At 37.4% G+C, this 22,138-nt stretch overlaps 1 protein-coding gene across 3 annotated transcripts in view; it reads left to right on the forward strand.

Moving 5' to 3' along the window:
- Positions 1 to 22,138, forward strand: part of BLTP3B (bridge-like lipid transfer protein family member 3B) — a 46,387-nt gene that overhangs the window by 19,631 nt on the left and 4,618 nt on the right. For 2 of the 3 annotated variants that reach the window (XM_089523876.1, XM_089523877.1), the window contains exons 8-18: positions 1,770 to 1,950; positions 4,101 to 4,184; positions 5,426 to 5,608; positions 6,525 to 6,643; positions 7,744 to 7,885; positions 9,074 to 9,267; positions 11,364 to 12,853; positions 13,676 to 13,851; positions 15,303 to 15,430; positions 19,377 to 19,527; positions 20,439 to 20,695. In XM_089523876.1, the coding sequence (XP_089380002.1) occupies positions 1,770 to 1,950; positions 4,101 to 4,184; positions 5,426 to 5,608; positions 6,525 to 6,643; positions 7,744 to 7,885; positions 9,074 to 9,267; positions 11,364 to 12,853; positions 13,676 to 13,851; positions 15,303 to 15,430; positions 19,377 to 19,527; positions 20,439 to 20,695 (3,105 nt within the window). Of the gene's footprint in view, positions 1 to 1,769; positions 1,951 to 4,100; positions 4,185 to 5,425; positions 5,609 to 6,524; positions 6,644 to 7,743; positions 7,886 to 9,073; positions 9,268 to 11,363; positions 12,854 to 13,675; positions 13,852 to 15,302; positions 15,477 to 19,376; positions 19,528 to 20,438; positions 20,696 to 22,138 lie in introns of those variants that run through there. The other variant, XM_089523878.1, reaches the window with a different exon arrangement.

Consider the following 22,138-nt stretch of genomic DNA (forward strand, 5'->3'; position numbering starts at 1 on the left):
ACTTACTGTGTTTTCAGTAGTACTTGATTTTTAACTATGACAGAAGTTTTGCATCTCCTTTATTACAATTTATTACAATATTCAAATAGAATTTTAGTACTAGAAACACTGAACATTGCTTTTACATTTGAAATATTATGGAAATACCCATGCTAGTCTTTTACAGCAAAAAACAACAAGTCTTGGGGCACCTTAAAGATTAACACATTTGATTTGGTATAAGATGTGAACTCCAGCCCACTTATATATTTGATGAAGTGGCCTAAGCTCCACAAAACCTTTATATAGCGTACAGCAACTGATATTCCTTGGCAGTGTTCCAAGTACTAGCCAGGCTGTCAAATCATTTCTGACTTATGATTACCTTTAGGTGGACCTACCACAGGATTTTCCTGGCAAGATTTATTCAGAGGGGATTTTCCATGCCTTCCTCAAAGACAAAGAGCATGATTTGCCCAAGTTCACCCAGTGGGTTTCATAGCTGAGTGGGGATTCAAACCCTGGGCTCCAGAGTACTAGTTTAACTCAAATCTACACCATGCTGGATCTCCACTAAAGCATATGCCAATTAAATGCTGCTAGTTTTTAGATAGCTACAAAAGTCTTTGGCTGCATCCACATTGCATAAATAATCCAGTTTGACACCACTTTAACTGCCATTGCTGAACACTATGGAATTTTGAGAATTGTGGTTTGTTGTAACACCAGAGCTCTCTTACAGAGAAGGCTAAATGTCTCATAAAACTACAATTCCCAGAATCCCATAGCACTTAGCCATGACAGTTAAAGTGGTGTCAAACTGGATTATTTTTGCAGTGCAGTTGCAGCCTTTGTTAGAAAAAGAAGTTTGTTAAGATTCTCATACTTGTCTTGTATCTGGGGGTTGGCTAGGATGATGTTTGTTCTATACTGACTTCAACAGTATCTGTATGTCGTAACTGGTTTGAATAGCAAGTAATACACCATTTTAAACTAAATAAGGAAAGGCATAGGAGTTTATCACACAGGAGGGATCCTGTGCAAAAACTTTTTTAAGTGACCCCCCCCCCCCCCCGCACATACACACAAAAGTAGATTTATTATCAGATGACATCCAGGTTAACCCAGCATTAACCTGGACAGAAAGTAGAAATGAAATGCAAAAACGCAATTGATTTTCAGATGACTTCGCTGTTAAGGTGCATTCACATGACATTAGCCCGGCTAGAAAGCAGACAAAATGTGATTCTTTTTACTTCTGGAAAATCCCAAAAATGAATAATGTTTTATCAACTTTCTAGCCAATTTAATGTTGTGCTAACCCTGATGTGTCTGAAAATCAATTGCGCTTTTCCATGTCTTCTTATGGGGTTTTTGTGTTTTAAATCCTATTTCTGCACAGGATGCCTCCTGTTTGATAAACGGCATATTCAAGATGCTACATTTGAAACTTTCCTTAACATTATTATTATTAACCTTTATTTATAAAGCACTGTAAATTTACACAGCACTGTACATACAATCTTTTAGTTAGACGGTTCCCTGCCCTCAGACTTACAATCTAAAAAGACACGACACAAAAGGAGAAGGAATAGTTGTGGGGAAGGGGAGCAGGTCCAGCAGTTTTTCTCCACCACAGAGGCCTGGACCAGGCAGATGAAAGTTAACTTATCATGAAAGTCTTAAGAATTTATTGAAATTATTTTAATTTAGAGATGTTTCATTGTTCTATGCTGAGACTCATGCTAAGGAAAAGGTTTATATTAAGTTATGTATTCAAATAATTCCAGAGTTCTACTCCTGTATCCAGTTCTCAGCAAGTGAAAACACAACAGTCCTCAGCAGCTAGTGATCAAAATGATGCAATTGTGAAACTATTCAATGATTTTGATGTTAAGGAAACCTCTTACCATCTAGCAGTTTCTCATTTGGATCTGCATATATGTGATGATATTCATGCTAAAGAAAAGGGTAAGAGTTCTATTTGCTCTCTTCATTTTATTGAGTGTTTCTACAGACATTTGTTATACCTATTAGGAAAATGGCTGCTATATTTTACTAGTCCCTGTGCAGTATCCTTGTTGAGTCCTAATTGGTTCATAACAGTGTTTTAGAAACTACTCTGCTCTGTGTGATGCAAATGTATCTTTTCTAATAAGTGAACAGAAAAAAGAGTGGAAATATTAGACTCTAGGTCCATGATGGCGAATCCAGAGATGGCACGTGAGGCCATTTTTTTGTGGCACGCAGAGAGTGGGGAAGAGAAGGAACAGCTGCATGCCTGTTCCTCCTCCTCCTCCTGGCCATCCCAGGCCTTCAGCTGCTTCTGGAGAGGCAGCTGAAGGCCCAGGAGGGTGCAGGGGGAGAAGGAGGAGGAAGGACGTGCACCTGTTCCTCTGCCTCCTCGGCTGCCCTGGGCCTTCAGCTGAAGGCCTGGGAAGGCAGGGGGAAGAGGTCCCACCCCAGAAGTCCTGCCCCTGGAGGGTGGAAATCCCACCCTGGACATGCTGTTCCCAGCACCAGTTAAATCTCAATGCCAAAAGGCGTTTTAGTTTGGGCACTCCGTACCTAAAAGGTTCGCCATCACTGCTCTAGGTGCTTAAACTGTTGACGTTACTAAACTGTGATGAAATAAGCCTTCTTACCTAATTTGTTAGGAAAAACATAAACTTACATGATACTGTAATTTTTTATTTATATCCCGTCTTATTCCTTATTACTCAAATAAGTACAGTTTTTCAATTTCAAATATGACAGAAAAAAAGGAGAATGTAATAGAATTTAGTCCCAAATGTGTCAGAACTACTTCCAAAAAAGTAGGTATCCCTTGACAGTCTCTTCCTGAATGGCCCTCTATGAGGAGGGCTTTCACAGAATTAAATTTCCTAGAAATACCAACTACCTTCTTGGAGGGTAGATATATCCACACCCTTGTAATTGACAGACTGTGTATTTGAAATAATGGCGGTGTAGAAGACTTAGTGCATTACCTGTTTGTGCTTTCCAGTATATACTGGCCCTAGAGAGTGTTTGTTATCACAGCTTGTTTTGCAATGTAGTGGCTGGCCAACTCAGAATGTTAATTTTTTTGTTATCTGATGAGAGGGAGTATATGTTTTACTGTGTTGCTCTGTTGGCAATCACAGTAAAGAAAATCAGAAAGAAAAGCCTGTATCAGTGTGAAATCTGATAGCAAGAAAGTTTGATGCCCTGGAAAGTTTAAACTTCTAAGAAGTTTATTTTTAGAAGTTTAATCTGTTCTTAAACTTTTGTTTGTTCTTTAACTTTTTTATATGACATGTATACGTATATTAGGATTTATACCATATAATGTAATGTAATATAATAATAATAATAATAATAATAATAATAATAATAGTTTATTTCTATCCCGCTTTTCCAGTTCAGATCAAATCGGCGTTTTGTGTTTTCCCACATAGAAACCTTACTGTATTGTATTCTGCTTTTCATGTTTGCAATGATCTATGTCTATATACAGTAAAATTTTGAATGAAAATGCTAAATCGTTGTCAGTTGTGAACAGCTGGGGTTTTGCTATGGAGGAAACTCGGTGCCGATGCTGGTCCTTTGGCCACTGGCTATTAAAATTCTGACCTTCTCCTCACTTTGTATACATAGACCAATAGCTAAACTGGAATTTTTGAAGGAGAGGAAGAAAACTTCAACAGATTTTGGTTCACTACCATGCTAGTGTGGCTTCAAGCAAATGGAGATCTGTACCAAACAACCAACAGAGTGTCAATTTCTCCTTCTGTGTGACATTGCACTTAAGTTCTCAGAATGTGTCCTGTTGCCCAGAAATATAGAACTGTTTTACTATGAGAATGGCAAAAATCATTAATATATTTAATTAAAAACAAAAATATGCCCTTAAAAAGGGACGATAGGGCCATGAAAAAAACAAATAAAGGATGATTTCCATTACAAGTCAACACAGAGGAATGAACCTTCAGTGGACAGACAAGGTCTTTATAGTGCAGCAGCTTGAGAGTTACTGAAAAGAAGGCTTGCAATCCAAATGTATTGACCAAAGGATGGTCTATTTAGCCAGTTTTTAGAATACACACACACATATTGATGAACCCTGTGTTATTTTACAGATGCAAACAGGCGAATTTCAGGAGGTGCTATGCAGCTGTCCTTTAGTCAGTTAACTGTAGACTACTACCCTTTTCATAAAGCAGGTAAGAATAAAAGCTGAGCTTCATTTCGTGATCATATTTATACAAAAATTTCACTATTCTAATGTGAATAGTGGGGGTTAGTGGGGAAAGTATGGCCCCACTGACTGCATACTGCCTCCCATTTATTTTTTAAAAACAATGTGTGTCCCCCATGCACTTTAGATATTGTGGCTAGCAATTTTGCCATATGTTTTATCCTCTCTGGGCCATTTTAGGCCCAGGAGGAGCCTTTATTTTAACAGGAAATTACCTGGAAATCAAAATATTTTTGAAGAGATGAGGCTCTGCAAGATCCCTTGGAAAGCCAATGTGCCTTCAAACCCCAATAGGTGTCCATCTATGGTCTTAATGCTTTCAAACTGTTTGTTCCACATCTGTTCATATAACATGATATTGTAAAAATGAAGTTAGAGCAATGTAGATTCAGTAGTGTACACAAAATATGTTCTGCTTTTGAAATAGTTGCTTAAATACATTCTGAAATTATTTTTAGAGTGTTTTGAGCACTTACATATTCCTATCAGTAACTCCACAAAATAGCAATATAAGATTCGTAAAGCAGATGAACAACATGATTGGATACTTTGATTCACAATCAGTCTCTGAAAAGTTATATTAAAATAAGATCTGCAACATTATTCAGTTATTAATATAAATTAAAATTAATTTGTTAATTGGAGTTAAGATTTTGAGCATGATTAATGAGGTATTGCCCTTAGCTATCAAACTTTCCATTCTGAGCTGTTAAAGCTTTCCTTTGCTTGGCTTGGTGCTGCTTGTATCAGAAAATGGAAGGTTTCTATGATGTAAAAGGAGAACCAGTTTCTGGCAAGCAACAACAGAAATGGGCAATGTTTTTCGGTCAAAATCCAATTGTTAATTGCAGTTAGAGAAGACCCACTGAATCAATGGTAACTATGTAAGACAACACATATGTAAATTCCATACATTCAGTGTGTCTACTTTTACAATAGGATTCAGGCTTTCATATCTCATTGGCTTCCCAGCTGGATCTAATTGATCTCTGTAGAAAACAGGAAGATGGATTATCTGCACTTTTGCATTAAACCAGCAGGACTATTTTTATGTTCATTGTGTTGTTATTGCCTTCAGTACATGTATAATGAAGTTAATTTACAAACTAACATGCAAGTATTACTTTGAAATGATTCTAAATAGTTAATATGTTATATACTTAGTAACATGTTTATGGAATTGTTCTTAATTTGAATGCCATATAGATGATAGCTGCAGCCACTGGATGCATTATAGTGATGCCACCAAAGCCAGAAGTGGATGGGCAGAAGAATTATTACAGGAGTTCAAAAGCAATGTTGAATTACTTAAGCAGGCTGTGAAGGATCAAGGTGCAGATTCTCCCACTAAATCCTCACCTCAGGGATCTCCACAGCACACACAAGTAGGTAAGTATCTTATTGTAGTTATTGTTGTTTTATGATGAGAACAATGAAGGACTTTTACTAAAAGTTACAATCTGTTGCATTAAGCTGGTGTACTTGCATTGATGTAATGATGCACTTGCACTAGACGAGTTATTTAGTTGGGTTTTTTATCCCTTAACATTTGACAATATTTAATCCAATAAATATTAATCCTTTTGGGAGTATAAAATGTATTTTAGCAAATTTGTGATTAGAGCAACTGGAAAAAAAATCTACTGGGACTGAAAAATCTATGGTATATGGATTTGGCAAAAGGAAAAGCTCAGATTACAGCAATTGTCATATATATTTCAGAAAATTATTTTAACATTGACACTCTTGAATTAATAGGCTTTTTCATATTTTTATTTAGTAGGGTTATCTTTAGGTCACCTGGTACCAAGTCGTTCTCTAGATGGTTCACAGTGCAGACTAGTGGTTAAAAATCATAATTACAAATGTATTGTTTTCATGTGTTTAATAAAACATTTAAAAAGAAGGAAAAACACATTAAAACATGTTAGTGGAAAAATGCATAAGATGATATCATATTTCAGATTGCCAGTGCTTTTTGCCTTACCAAAATGGTGTTAGAGCTGGATACTCACTGCAATAAATTACTCCATGGCTCATAAAAAATCATAATTACAATAACTGGCAAGAAATACAAGTCAAAAGAGACTTTACAGCAGAGCTAGCAACTGTGCAGCCTTCAAGATGTTGTGGTCAGCATAGCAAATGTTGATGAATACTGGGAGTTGTAGTTCAATCACATCTGAGAGGCCATAGAATTCTCACCCCTGCTTTACAGGCTGTCTTCTAGTACAAGGGCAGAGAAAGAATTCAGTTAAGGATAAACTTTGTCCACTCTTTAGTTTTATGTCCTTGATTCTTACAGGCAAGGAACAAATACCCAAAGGAGTCACCAGTCCTTCCTCTGTGCCAGCTCAGCAACCAAAGGATAAACTGATGTGTAGTCCTGTGGTGGTTAGACTTGCAGATGTTAATATTTATCAGGTATATTTCAATATTAATTACTGAAATTACCATCTTTTTTCCTGTTTCTTAATTTAACTGAGAAGACAGATACAGAGTTCATGGTTCAAATGATCCTGAGGCACAGAACCTCATGTTAAAACTAAGAAATATTTCTTTATTTCGCCAGCTGTAATGTAGCTCTAGTGCAGTATATGTTTCCATGAAAAAAATGACTTCCATTAAAGATGGCAGAGATTTTGCAAAAGTAATAATTTGGGATAAAGTTTGTGATTTCTGCTTCCAGATCTGGACTTATGACTACTTGGTCTTAATTATGTGTGTTTTGCATTTGGTCTTTAAAATAATTTGTCCTCATGATTAAAGAGGCTGCTAAAAATTAAAGAGTTGTTAAGCAAATTGGCTGCTTGATCATAGGACTCTTAACATTTAGAACTTTAAGTTATTTATAATTTTTGAGAAATAGTAGTTTTTGAAACTATGAATGTTATCATACCAGCATGCTGTCTTGCCACAATTGTGCTAGATTAAGAATGGAAGCATCCTGGTTTGGCACAATTTTTTATCACACTTTTTTCCCCATGATAGTGCTTTGGCAATCCATGGCGGTGTGATCTGTTTTCTACATTGCCAAATGCCGCCTTCTGGGAGGAAGGGTGGGAATGAGCAATCACAGCTGCCAACTGTCTCCTGAAGCCAACTGCACACAACAGCCAGTTTTGGGAAGATGTTGGTGACTGTGATCATTACTCCCCACATTGCAAGGGGGAGGGAGGGAGAAGAGCAGAATCACACCTACTCATACCATGCTACTGCCTGAGAAGTGGAACTGCAGCAGAAGGGACCTACCACAGAAAGGCAGTAACAGAATAGCAGCTAGACTGAGAGCCTATTGATGGGTTTTGGAATGTACTTTGAAAAATCCTTTAGGAATGTACTTTGAAAGACAATCTTGTTTGTTATATTTATTTTGGGGTTATTTTCATCAGAAATTTAAAACATATTAAGGTTGACTTTTTCCTGAACTCTGTATAAATCTAATACCCAGGAATTGTTCATAGTTGTACTTCACAAAATCCTAAATTATTATTTTTATTTAATGCTAAATGTTCTATTTTCAGGTCTCTACAGCAGAACAATATCGCCGTTCTCCTAAAACTCTTATTTCTTGTAATAAAAAGTCTCTATACCTCCCACCAGAAATGCCAGCCATTCATATTGAATTCACAGAATACTACTATCCAGATGTAAAAGAGTTTCCTAGTAAGATGGTTTCTCATCCTCCTCTAATTGTCTGAAGTATTTGTGAACATGTAATCATCAACTTTAAAGATTAGGCTATAGCTGTAGTGTAGATTCATTGATGGAACATATTTACTAGATTGATCAAGGACAGTTAGAGTTAAAGAAATAAGATCCAGGTATTCTTTCTGGAAGTTCAAGGGCTGGGATTTATGTTTTTGTGTATACTCATGTAGTATACACAGTCCACAGTCCTGCAGTCCACATCACCTTCTGAGAATCATTGTGTCCCTTTGTAGAACAGAAGGAACAGGAATGAAATCTTTACCTCACAAATTTGAAATGTTTGCAAAACATTTTGGACTGTATTATAAAATTGTTCATGGTTATTAGGTTATAGATTATTAGAACAGTCACTTCTTTAGAACAGTCACTTCCCACAGACTTTCATTTTTAATGTGCTTTCTGCCTAAACTAATTTCGTGGGGTCTTGTTGTATATCAAATAGTACACTTAATATAAAAATGCAAGGCAGTAGGCCTTGGGTGGGGAACATGGAATGCGAATAATAGCGAATATTCTTTTGATTCCTAATGCACATATGCACGTACATATATGTTGGCTTGTAGTCAAAAGGGGACTACAGAAAACCAAAACAGAAATATTGGTAGCATGTTCTGGAAACCCCCATAGGTTGCATAGATGGAAAAAATACTTGGGGAAGAAAACCTGAGGGAGAACCCTACCCCATTAAAACAAAACTAGCCCAATAAAGATTTACTTTTATTGGCTAGAGAATGCTAAATGTCTGTTTTGATGGGGGGGAGGACGAAAGAAATGTAGGTAGTTGCAAATGAAAACTTAATGCATTTGGAATAGAATAGAGTATTTGGGGCAGGGCAGGGCAGGGACGTGGCTGGCTGGAAAACTGAACAGGAACACACAACACCATTGTTGTTGGGTTTGTTTTTGTTTTCAGAGATTCCAGTTGTGTTTATGTAATTATCAAAGTACCATTGCTTGTTCAGAGCTAGTGCTTTCAGAAACAGTGTTCCATGTGCAGCCACACTATTGATTCCTTGAAACATGCTGTTCATATGACATCTCCCCTTCAGGATTTGCCAGTGTCTTCAAACAGTTTCTCGTGAAAAATGACATTACTTTTAAAAATGCTTTTAATGCTTCTTTTTTTTTTTTTACTTCTTTTAGTTCCAAACTCAAACCTTTTCGTTCAGTTAAATGCTTTGCAGTTCACTCTTGATGAAAGGAGTATTCTTTGGCTAAACCAGTTTGTGCTGGACTTGCAACAAAGCCTTAGTCAGTTCATGGCTATGTACAAGCTAAATGACAATTCAAAGTCGGAAGAACATGTTGATGTTCGAGTTGATGGCTTAATGATCAAGGTACAGTTTGCAAAGATACAGCACAAAATTGCTCAGTATTGTGTTTCTGCAATAGTTGGTGCATGAGGTAAAATAAATGCTTTTTGAATGAGGAGCTATGTGTGAATTGCACACCATGTGTGATGTAAAATGTCATCTCACCTGCCTCCCCTCTGTGCTTATTGGGCTTTTTATGCTTCCAAGTTTTGTTTTGTTTTTGAAAGCATATTTCTGGCTCATTTGGCTGAGGGAAACTGGAATGTGCTTCTCAGTGAAACATTCATTGTTTCACATTCCTTCGTTGGAGGTCTTTAAGCAGAGGCTAGATGGCCGTCTGCTGGGGATGCATTGATTTGGATTTCCTGCATGGCAGGGGGTTGGACTGGATGGCCAGTGCGGTCTCTTCCAACTCTATGATTCTATGATTGGACTTCATAGAATTTTCCAGATTGATTTTGGCCAATCATATGAGACAGTAGCATGTGCAGCTTTCTGATCTTATAAAAGTATCTGGAAATTAAAGAAAAACATAGACAATGACCCTCTATGTTGGTGCTAGTGATAGATGTCTTAAAGTTAAGATGAGGTGCCTGGAAAAAGTGGTGGTACAGATGGTAGTGTGTTTCTTTCCTCAAGAATCTAGATATAATGGGCATATCGAAAATTTGCTGGACCTCAGAGATTTGTTAAGTACATTTATTCCTGGAAAACCATAGGAAAAAGACATAAAGGGTGCATCAGAAGTGATGTTGCTCTAGATCAAGGGTCTTCAACCTTTGGTTGTCCAGATGCTTGCACTTCAGCTCCCAGAATCCCTTACCACAGGACATACTGGCTAGTGTTTTTGGGGACTCAAGTTCAAAGCAGTTGGAGGACCAAAGGTTGAGAATCACTGCTCTAGGTTAAAGGCATGTGGACTCCATTGGCATAGTCTAATGACCTAGAAAATTTAGAAGAAAAACTGAGGATATAATTCCGAACAGGATCCAGAATAAGTGTGAGATACACTACTCGGCTACTCAGAAATTATGCTCCATACACAACTACTAAGTAAGCAGAAAATTGTGCAGAAAATCCAATATGGGGCCAGTACAAACAGGCCAAAATAAAGCTGCTTCGGGTCACTTTGGAAGTATGCTGTTTAAATGATACATGCGTCCTAAGAGGCCAGAAGCCATGCCAAAGCCACGCTCCAGTCCTAAGGACTAGACCACAGCTTTGGCACAGCATAATTTAAACAGCATACCTCCAAAGTGACCCGAACCAGCTTTATTTTGGCCTGTCTGTATGGGCCCATGGTTGGGTTATATCTCAGTCCAATCCAATATGGTTGGGTTTTGCTCCCCAAACGTATGTCACAATAAAGCAATTAGTCTTAAGGGCATCATAAAACATTATCTGGGGCAGGAGGTGGTGTTTTTATTTTATTTCTGCTCAGTCTCCCTCAAGGAAGTTAACCAGACATGCTGGCCTCATTCCCAAAACTGCCACATCCATAGTCCTTCACCCCACGTTTTAATTCTTAGAGCCACCAGAGTACTACTTTAGTTTCAGCTTGAAATAGTCAAGGTTACAATGGTCAGGGCCACCCACATTAATCCATGTTTTTCAGTTAACTAAATGGAGAAATAACCCATCCTTTTAGAAAGTATTTTAGGGGTTAGACAGACTGGCAGCTTGGAGCGAGCAGAGCCTGCCCCAGTCCTGATCAACCCCTGATGGTTACGGGATCATGATGACAGGCAGCCGTGGTCCCAAGGCTGGCTGCTGCTGTGATCCAGAATGGACTACCAGCAAAGAGTGGTTTTCCCTGTTCCTTTTGTGGCCAGCTTTGAGCCACGTTAGTTGGCCTTGACACTTCTTCCAGCTGATCCAGGGTCATGCGCATTATCTGCACACCATGACCCCAGATTGGCCAGAAGGTGGAACTTTTTGCCAATCTGTTTGGGGCCTGTGTCACTTTTGTGCTTATGTATCAATAAAATAGCAATTTTTTGGAAGGTCACCTTTTTCTTGCAAATACTCCAATTTTTATCATTTGGTAAATAGCTTATCAAAATGTTCTGTTCTTTTACCAATTCAGGATTTGTAACTATTGTTTATGTTTTTTATTGCAGTTTATCATTCCTTCTGAAAAAAAACCAAATCATAGGGATGGTCCACGTGCGATTTCTATTCAGAGCTCTGAAATGATTGCTACAAACACCAGACATTCACCTAACTGTAGACATTCTGATTTGGAGGCAGTGTTTCAAAACTTCAAAGACTCTGAATTTTTCAGCAGAACATTCACAGATTTTCCAAAATCTCCTGACTGTTTTAATCTTCTGCATCCAATCTTCCAGCGACATGCCCATGAGCAAGATACAAAAATGCATGACATCTATAAAGGCTTTGCCATCCCCAGGCTAAGTAAATGTGCACTTAAAACATCTGCTGCTGCTGATGTCTGGGCAGTGCATTTTTCCCAATTTTGGATAGACTATGAAGGAATGAAAAGTGGGAAAGGACGGCCAATAAGCTTTGTGGATTCATTCCCACTTACATTCTGGATTTGTCAGCCCAAACGGTTTCAACAGTCACTTAAAGAGCCCTCTTTGTATAATCACAAAGCTCTTAATATTCCAAAAAGTGATTCTAGTGAGTTTGCTAGTCGATTACATCATAAAAAACTTCTGAAAGAGTATTATAACACTGAAACAGAAGCCTTGGCCAATGGTATTGAAAACCCGTGCACTAAAACTAGCACTTTTGGATCCCAGTCTGCATGTTTTACATCGGATGCAGATGTTCACATTCTTGTTCACATCCAAAAGCATGTGAGCATGCAAATCAATCATTACCAGTATCTTTTCTTGCTCTACCTCCAAGAATCTCTTGTGTTGCTCCTTGATAACCTAAGGAAAGATGTAGAGACTGTGACAGGGAAACCTGCAAAACAGGCAGATATCTGCATTGGAATCTTACTTAAAAGTGCTGACGTAGTTCTGTTGCTCCATCCAGTGATGCAGGGAATCAGCTGTAAATCACCTGCTTTGGAAGAAGGAAGTCCAATTCCATCTGATCTCTCACCTGTGGAAAATGGAGAAACACAAGGATCAGAAAGCAAGCTAGTTCCTGCTCAGACTGCACAGATGAGCCAGTCAGATACTAATATTCTAACCGATTGTCAGTCTGTGAATGATGATTTTAACAAAGCTGTTCTCATAGATCCACTTTTTAAATCACAGAATGAGATGGATTTACGAAGGGGAAGTTCTTTTTCAGATGATGCTTCAGAAAAACTTGGGAAAATAAATGATGAAAATAGTAGTGGACTCCTCAGTCGAAGTGATTCGGAAGAAATCTGTGAGTCATTGAGTGATGGAAGCAGCACATATGCCAGGGAACTGGTTAATACGTTAAATTACAGAGAAGGTTCCATTGAGATGCTGATGGAAAAGGAAGGTGACAAAAGTGTGTTTACAAATAAAGAAAGTGGAGCAGGAGGCTCACTTCTTAAAGTTTCAGAGTTAGAATCTGATGGCACATGGCAATCTGAAGAGTTTGAAAATGACAGAGAAAAAATGATTCCAGCTAGAATGCTTGTATTTCAGCCTTCATTAAGGTACAGGAATTATTAATGTTCAAAAAATAAATTGTTTAGATTAAGGGTTGAAATCAACACAGTCAAGTAAGATGGACTCCCATGTATTCAAGGATTCACGCTACTTTAACTGTTATCATTATTAGGAAATAGGAAGAAGGAATAGGAAATATCATAATGTTGTCTGATGTGTAGTCTGGCATTTCTGTATTGAGCAGAACATTCCCATACTAGTGCCAACTGCCACCAGGGAAAAGTTGTGAGGAGTAGGTTTTCAGTAAAAAAGATAGATAACATGATGAGGTATGGTAAGAAGGGATATAGATCTCTTGAGGGATGATCAAAGGGCAAAGGAAAAGCAGTCTAAACCAGGAAAAGCGTTCCTAGTATTTAGAAAAAGTTTACTCATTGGAATCTTATCATACCAGCTTGTCACATTACTAGCATCATAGCTTACTTATCTTATTAATGCCCAGAAAAATAATGGTAAAGCATTTCTATGATAATAATAGTAATGCACACTGCACAGTCTTCCTAAAACAGTAGAAATACCTATTAAAGGATCTTCTCTTTATTCTTGCTCAGTTGTTCGTTTAAGAAGAATCTGCTGCCCCAATAATGCTAGCAGATATTATAGACTCTTAACTATTTGCAGGAACATCATCTAGTGGACAGAACTCAGTTGAATGAATTACTCTGTTTCTTTAAACTCTTACTTCTGACATCAGATTACTGTTTTATATTTCCATCAACATTTGTTTTAATTTTATGGAGGATTTTGATTTTCTTTTGTAAATTTTTCCACAAGAAGTAATAATTTCCTAATATCTTTGTATTAAAAAGTGGAAAGCCTAAGGAACCCTGCCAGTCCAATCTCCCTACATTCTCTGTTTCTTATAAGAACATGAAGAAAAGCCCATCACAAGCCTCTTTGGATACCATTTCTACTGATAGCATGTTGCTAGAGGAGCACTATTTGGAGAGTGATGGAAGTGATAGCCAAAGCTTTTTGGAAAAAGGTAAACAAATCTACTGGTACATTTAATTTAACATTACATTTCATAACCTGTTTTGAGTTTTTGTCTTGATTTCACTGGTGCTTAACCCTGCTTTAATTTATATTTTAAAAATAAAATAAAAGATCTTGTTTACATTTGTAGCTTTCTGAGGTTTCGGTTTGGGGCTTCTCAGGCCTGAAACACACAGGCCAAATAAAATGCCTTCCAAAAAGATGCATGCCCCCAAACTCCCCAGACGTTGCTCCAAAGCCATCTAAGGTGGCCCAAAGCCAGCCTGAAAAGGAGTAGTAAAAATCAGTTCCTGCTGGCAGACTATTCAGGACCATGGCAGAGACTGGCTTTGGGACCATGGCGTCTAGTTGCTATGGTTCTGGGGCGGCCTCTGGCCACTCATTTTTCCCTGTTTGCTCTACCCCTCAGATTCCAGTATTGAGAAAATATTATATATTGTTGGCTGAACCTTTACTTTTTAGTCTTGGTAGCTGATCAGTTTCCTCTTGTTGTTACTGGCATAAGGAATTCCATCCAAGCAGACAAGATTGTAAGAATATCCCTAATAAATCAATTGCAAATTGCAGCCAAGTCCTATCAGTGATTGTATGGCCAAGTTCTTGTAAAATAAATCAGACATTTTATTACTGAAGTTAGAATGTTGGTATTCAGCATATATTACCTTTGTCTGTTTTACAGTGCCATGGATATATGTTTCAGTATTATGTAGAAATGATTTGGGAAAAAATATTTAAATTCAAGTGCAAGCAAAATTATAAAGATCAGTTTCTGTAAGAAGCTGGAAAAAACCTGGGCTGAAAAATGTGCACCCATTCCTGGTATAGTGTGCATTGTGTACTTCTGGGTTATTCTGGAGAAGTGTAACACTTCTGTGTTATGGAGACCTAATAAAAGGGATATGTTTAAATGCCAGGTATACAGCCTATTTGCTCAAATATTATTAATGGCATAGTCTCCTTCTGCCATAGATTCTTAAATGTTTTACATTGATCAGTAAACTAGCCCTCTCCTAGTCTATCATTTTAAAGAAATATTTGTGAATTGTTCATTGCGGTGTAAAATAAGAGATCATATCCAGTGCATCACAGTGTACCCCTGTGAGCTGAGCGACCTGTAGGGAATTTTCTATGCTATATACCTGTGATAGTTACGTGAACTTTATTCTATCAGACTGATGTGTTTCAGGATTAGTGTGTGTAGCTGATTCTTTTTTACTTTCCCATTCACAAGTTATATGGAAGGATTTAATGAAATTGTTGAAAAATTATTTGAAATCAGTCTGTGTTTGTTCTTAAATAACTTACCTTGGTTTGATTTAGAATTCGATCAAACTAAACTGAATGTCTGCTTGTGATCTATTGACAAGTGTATGAAGTAGTTTTATGAAAAGCACAAATCTAAACACATCTATTTTTATATATATATAATGGATATACAAGCTATCTTGTCAAATAAACCAGTGGAAAACACTCCTCATGAAAGCACAGTGGTCGAGAACTATGGCGGATCATCTCCAGATGCTCTCAGCGCAGCTTCAGAGAGTGCTCCAGATCCTAGTGAAGAAATGGTAATGCTTCCCAAATAAGGAGGACATATTCATACATTTCTATGAGGTGGGATTATTTGAGCAGTTTTTTGGTTGGGAAAGTTGAAATTTGCTAATCTAGAAATATTTGGGTGGTAGAATTTGGTTTCAGGGCAGAGTATCAAAGAATGGTGCTTGATAAAATAGGGCGGAAATCTATATCATTTACTCTCTTTTAGTGATTGCTGTTATAGATAAGACAGTCTGTGTTCTTTAGTAATTCTGAAATTGGCAGCCAGCCAATGATTCAGCATATGAATTTCATTAGAGGCAGTATTCAAAATACTTAAGAGTCAAAGAATAAACACACTCTTTTTATGCTGTAATCCAGTCACCTCTCAGAACATGAAAATTTCATAGATAGATATTCCCTCCCCCAGTTATGCTCTTTTGAATTGACAGAACATATGTTTGGATGGGAAAAGCAGATTAAGCCAAACTTCTTCAGTACAGATATCATTAATTGGAATGGGGCTTGTACAAATATAATAGTTTTGTAAATTGTGTAAGATGATTTGACAAACAGGAATTGTGTAAGATGCTTTGACAATTATTTAATGTTATTTAATTTATTTTTAACACTCCGAATAGAATACCCAAAACAGTGCACAATAAAATGGAGTTCTGAAATGAGTTATTTTGAAAATTCACTCTTAACATCTGCATACCCTTATTGCACAATGATTAAAAAGCCAAACCTTGTGGAAAATAAAGAACACATTTGAAAAATGTGGAATATTGCAGCCAGCTGAGCTTCCATAGCTTTGGTCTCATGAGTGAGAAAAAGTCTCAAGAGATCAGTAAACAGTAATCCTATGTGGATGGTATCTTCAACAAATAGTGATCTGAAATCCAAAAAGTACACATTTCCCAATGTTAGTGGCTAACATCTTAAATTGACTCCAGAAGCAAACTGGTAACTGTTGTAGATCAGGTATAGTGTGAGATCTTTGGCCACTTCCATCAGTTTATAGGCAACTGATTTTTATATTCCAAAAAGCTTCTGAAAAGATATCAAAAGCAGCTGTAACTGTGTGCATTACAGCAGGCAAGATATAAAGATAAATTGATGTCCTGTCCCCCTGGGTGGAAGCACTGTATCAGATGTAGTTGATCCAATACGCTCTTGGCTACAATCCTCCTACCTCAAAGAGAATGTGATTCCATTACATACAGATAATTCCAACCCTTTCACGTCACAGAAATAATAAACTATGTTTTTGTGTGAATTCAATTTCAATTTGTTTTTCTTCATCTACTGCAAGGTCCATCTAAATAGATGCAGGACCTGCCACTGCTAGTCTTTAATTTACTAAAAAAAAGAAAGATCTGGTTGTCATACTGATGACACTAAACCAGTCATGCTTGGGAGCTTTGTATTCATGTAAACAATGTGGGTTACAAGATGGTGGCATACAGGATCCCATAGGACCAATCTTGTAAACTAGGTAGAAGTCAACCCTAGCCCTCTGAATATACCCTAGCTAACAGAAGAAGTAGTTCTTATTTACTACTGGCAGTGAGTCAAGCCCTTAATACCATATAGTCTAGATCTATGCCAAAGCCAGATCAGAAATCCAGCTGCAAGGGAACTTGAATAGCTGTGCATTCCAGGAATGTCTTGAGCTGATTGGCCATCACCTATTTAATGGTTTTACCTTCATATAGGCATTAGAAATTTGCTGCAAATTCCCCAGCCATTTCTCCAAAACATCACTGATCTAGAGCAAATACTGAGGAAGATCAAGGAAGAAAGTACAAAGGTAGACTTTGTACTTTATGCAGAACATAAAGAAAACAAAAATAATGACCATGGAAGATCTTCATAAATTCAACCTAGACAATGAAGAAATAGAAATAGTAAAAGAGTTCTCATATCTTGGATCAAACATACATCAGAACAGGGACTGCAGTCAAGAAATGAGAAAAAGACTAAGAATGTGGAGGGCACCTATGAAAGAATTAGAAAAGGTTCTAAGGAGCAAAGATATATAACTGAGCACAGCAGATAGAATCATACAAGCAATTGTGTTCCCTATTACCACATGGATGTGAGAGCTAGACAATTAAGAAAACAGATGAAAAGAAAATAAATTCATTTGCAATGTGGTGCCTGAGAAGAGTGCTGAAGATACCATAGACATTAAAAAAAACCAAATAAATGGGCCTTAGAACAAATCAAACCTGAAATCTTCCTGGAAACCAAGGCGCTTTCCAGACCGCCAAAAAGGGCGGTCTGGCTGCGCAGAGGAGCCTCAGCGGCCAAACAGCGCGATTCCTCCGCGCAGCAAAAACAAGCCGGAAAAGACGCCCCTTTCTAACCCTAGTATGTGCCGAGCATGTACTATCGGCGCGTGTAGAACGTGCCATAGTTAGCTAAATTAAGATTGTCATATTTAGACCACATCACAAGAAGGCACAACTCATTAGAAAAGACAATAATGTTAGAAAAGATGGAGGGAAGTAGAAAGAGAGGAAGACCACACGCTAGAGGTCATGGGGATGAATCTGCAAGCACTAAAAACAATAGTGGAAGACTGGCCACATTACCGCACTACAGTGCTGCTATTCTGCTTTTACTGCTCTGGCTGCCTCCTGTTGCATTTTGGGACTTGTAGTTCTTTGAGGCCTAAGAGCTCTCTGGCTTCATTCTAAATGCCCCTCCTTAAACAGCAAATCTCAGAATGCAACAGGAGGGAGACAGAACAGTTAAAGTGGAATAGCAGCACTATAAGAGTGTAATGGGGTAATCTAGAGGGATCTTGGAGATGTCTTATCCACAGGGTTGCCATGAGTTGAGATCTACTCAAGGGTGGTTAACAACAATAGCAGCAGCAGCTGAAGGAGGAGAGAACAATTTAAGAATCCAGTGGACCCAGTTGCTTTCAACAAGATTTTAACAGCCAAGGAGGAGAGTAGTCAAGAACATAGTTGATGAAATATATACACCTTAAGTTGTTGTGGTCTGGTCCTTGAGAAAATTCCAGGAAGTGGTGCTGGGGAATTCTTTCTTTGGTGCCTTTGCCATTAGGCCATTGGGCTGTGGTGTCTCACGGGATTTTCTCTCGTCACCTGTGCTACTGAATATGTGAAACCTAAGAACTTCTCCACACATTTGAGATACATTTAATTAAAATATTGGCATCATCCAGCTGTCTCCATTTCATAGCTCTCTAAGGAAACTGTTGACATTCTATGCTTGCAAACAGAGAATTTGAATCAGTAATAGAGAACAAATGAGGCCACTAGTGAAAGTGAACAAATCAAAACAGAATCCAGGAACGATGTAGTTTGATTGTTTGATTATTTATTTATCAATTTGTTATAATTATTTATATCTGCTTCCCCCTCCAAAAGAGACTCAGAGCAATTTTAAAAAAAAATACATTTTAAAACATATGAAAAGAGAACATTAAAATAGAATCATACTGTAATATTAACACAATTCACACTTCAGTAAAAGAATGCTTTAGTTGTTTGTTAGTTGTCTGCTACACTGTCTGTGATGCACACGTTCAGCTGCAAATTGTTCAATTTTTCATGTATTTTCTTTTTAAATTACTATTATTGTGAGCTACTTTGGGCATACATCATGAAGGCAGGCTATAAATTGCCAAAGCAAAAGTTTTTTAAAAAATAGAGGGAAGCCTCTTACCAGCATCAGAAATGTAAAACTGCTGAATTTCATCACCACTGACATAATGTGATGATATTCTATGCAGCAATTTTTTTCCTTCATTGTGGGTAGCAAAAGTTCCTAGTGGGCTGCAGAATTTACATTAACAGAAATAATTTTTAATTATATGTAGCTTGTAGTTTTGATTTTGAGATATTATTTCTGTACAGTACTAGTACTTGAAGAAAGTTCGGAATGAAATCTGATGTTTTTAGAAGTTAATTTCTAATCATATTTTAATCTTGTTGACAGATGTCTGTTGTGGTTTTTAAAATATTTGGTATTAATGGTGAAATTGACATCAGAGGGGAGGACACAGAAGTGTGCCTTCAGATAAACCAGGTCATACCAAATCAGTTAGGCAATATCAGTGTTCGACATTATCTCTGCAATCGAACAGCAGGTAAGAACTAATCTAATATGAAAAGACACTACTTTTTACATTAATGGAAATGTGTTGAAGAATTGCTCTCTTATTAACAGATTGTAAAAATAGGTCACTGCCTTCCCAATTAGAGACCTATAAATTTTTCCACTAGTAAAAATATCTATGTGCACTTTGCTGAAATCATTTTGAAAAAAAGGCCAAAACCTAGAGTTTTTCAATATACTGTACCTGAACAATTGCCTATCTTGTCCAGTTGAGTGCCTATATTTCTTTATATCAGGGGTGGGAAACTTCAAAAGGCTGTGGGTCTGCTGTAGCCTCTCAGAAGACCTTTGAAGGACCATTCCCCACCGTAGTCACTGCTGCAAACACAATTACCTTTTTGCCCCTAAATGCTCCAAAACACCCTCTAGGGTTTGGGAGGTATTTTCACCACATTATTGACAACTAGAAGTGAGCAGAATATACTACCTGTTCACTTCTTATATTTTTAAAAATGCCTCCCCTGGACTTAAATTGGCTCAAGGTAAATGTGGTATAACCCCCCCCCCCAGGGTATTTGGAAGCAAAACCATTTTTATGCAAAAAATCACACAAAAAAGCCTTTTACCCCTGGAGGCTCAGGGAGTCTCCAAATATGGTGGGGCATTTTGATCTTGAGGGCAGAGGCACAAAAACTGCTAATGGCTGTACTTTGCCTTCCCCTGCCTCATATATAGCTTCCATTGTATAAATTATTGTATGGATTGTCTATTTAGTGTATGGATTGTCTGTTATCTGTATGTCCTGGGGTATATTTAAAATGAATACTATGTACATTGTAAACTCAGCCTTGGAGGCTAGGTGTGTACAAGGGAGAATATGTTGGAAAAGAGACTGTGTTTATATGCATTTAATGTCCCATAAATTCATTGTTTTTTCAACAGGTTCTGATCCTAAATCTGTGACTGGGCCTGTTAAGTCAACACCTGAAATTAGACTGAGATGGGAAAGTGGACCCAGTGCTGTAATACATTCACTGCTGTCTGAAAAAAATGGATTTCTGCAATGTTATGTGGAAGATCTGAGTGCTGATTTCCTAACTTCTTCACTTATGAACATTCAGCGATTTCTCGAAGATGAAATGGTTGCAGAAGTGATGCCTATGAATATAAAAATTTCTAATACAAGGATTAATTTAAAAGTATGTCATTCTGGAGTGAGTTGGGTGTTAGTCTAAAGAAGTGTTTCCTAAACTTTGGGCCTCCAAATGCTTTGGACATCAGCTGTCAGGATTCCTGACTATTATTGGTCAAGTTAGTAGGGCTTCTGGGAGTTTTAAGTCAAAATGTCTGAAGGCCCAAAGTTTGAGAACCACTGGTCTAGTGTGTGTTCTGGTATTTTGTGCCTACTTTTTCAGGAAGTACCTGAGAAAATTATGATCAATGGGTCCTGTATAAAGTTTTAATGAAATCTTTTTTTTTTTACAGAATTAAGTGCTGTGGGATGTTTTTAATCAGTCACTGCTGTGTGTAAATTGACTTAGCATGAAACTTCCAACATGTTTTGTATGTTTTCTGAAAGTATGCTGCAAGATTACAATATGTTCACTGGACAGTGAATATTTATTATGTGTGCTATCTTCCATCAGTAGATGGTTGTTTTCACATGCATTTGTCACAGTGTGTACAACTCCAACATCATTTTGGTTGCATCTTATTCCAATTGTTAAATGAATTCTCTACTGTATCAAGTACATTTCAGTCTAAGTGCTGCAGTAACAGTGATCTGTGAAAGTATTGTTCAACTGCATTTTATTCTTCATTCCTTCTCAGTTAACATCCATGTACTAACCTTACTCAACAAACAGATAAGGGGTAGCATTGCTTCAATGCATTGCAGTTCCTCTCAATGAAACCAAACAAAACAGCAACTTGATCTAAAGAAAGTACCCTAGCAATGGAGATAACACATATTGCAGTAATGTTCAATAATAAAATTAAAGATATCTGATTTACTTCCTTACAAAACTGAAGTACTGTGATATAATATTGTTGCAATCCTGGGAAAAATAGAAGCTGTAGCTTTCCGGATGTTTCCCCATCTTAAACAAATGCTTGGATCAGCATTTGCGTCCTGGAGGTGTACCATCCATTTTCTGCCAAAAGAGATCATCAGAGCAATTTGGCCTAACTCCCAGCTATCTTTATTTCTAGCCTAAAAGATTGGTGTATTTATTTGTTATCTGGCCCTGGCTTAACTGGATTTTCTTTAAGTGGGAAGTTTTCTGCTAAGCTTTCTATTTATTTTTAGTCTTCATTACATGACAGTTCTCAAATAATTCTTTCTGAAAGCTGTAGAGTTAGGGAAGATGCAAAAGTGGTGTTTGAGTTCAACTATTTATTTGGTAACTGACAGCTGTACATTCTTAAACGCATGTAGTAAATATTTTTTTTCATCAACATATCTTGAAATAGCAACAGAGGACACTGCTGTGGAACTTCCTTCAGTCTTTGCTTTACTTTAAGCAACCACTGTAGTCCCTGGATGTTTAAGTTGCAACACAGAATTTTTTTTAACATTTTAGAGTTATATTATTTTCAGTAAATTGTTAATTTAGCTTGCTTGGGCTGGAGAAGACTTAGAC

This window comes from Sceloporus occidentalis, unplaced genomic scaffold (genome assembly GCF_023333645.1).
Source record: "Sceloporus occidentalis isolate IW3139 unplaced genomic scaffold, rSceOcc1.0.p SCAF_5, whole genome shotgun sequence".
Lineage (NCBI taxonomy): Eukaryota > Metazoa > Chordata > Lepidosauria > Squamata > Phrynosomatidae > Sceloporus > Sceloporus occidentalis.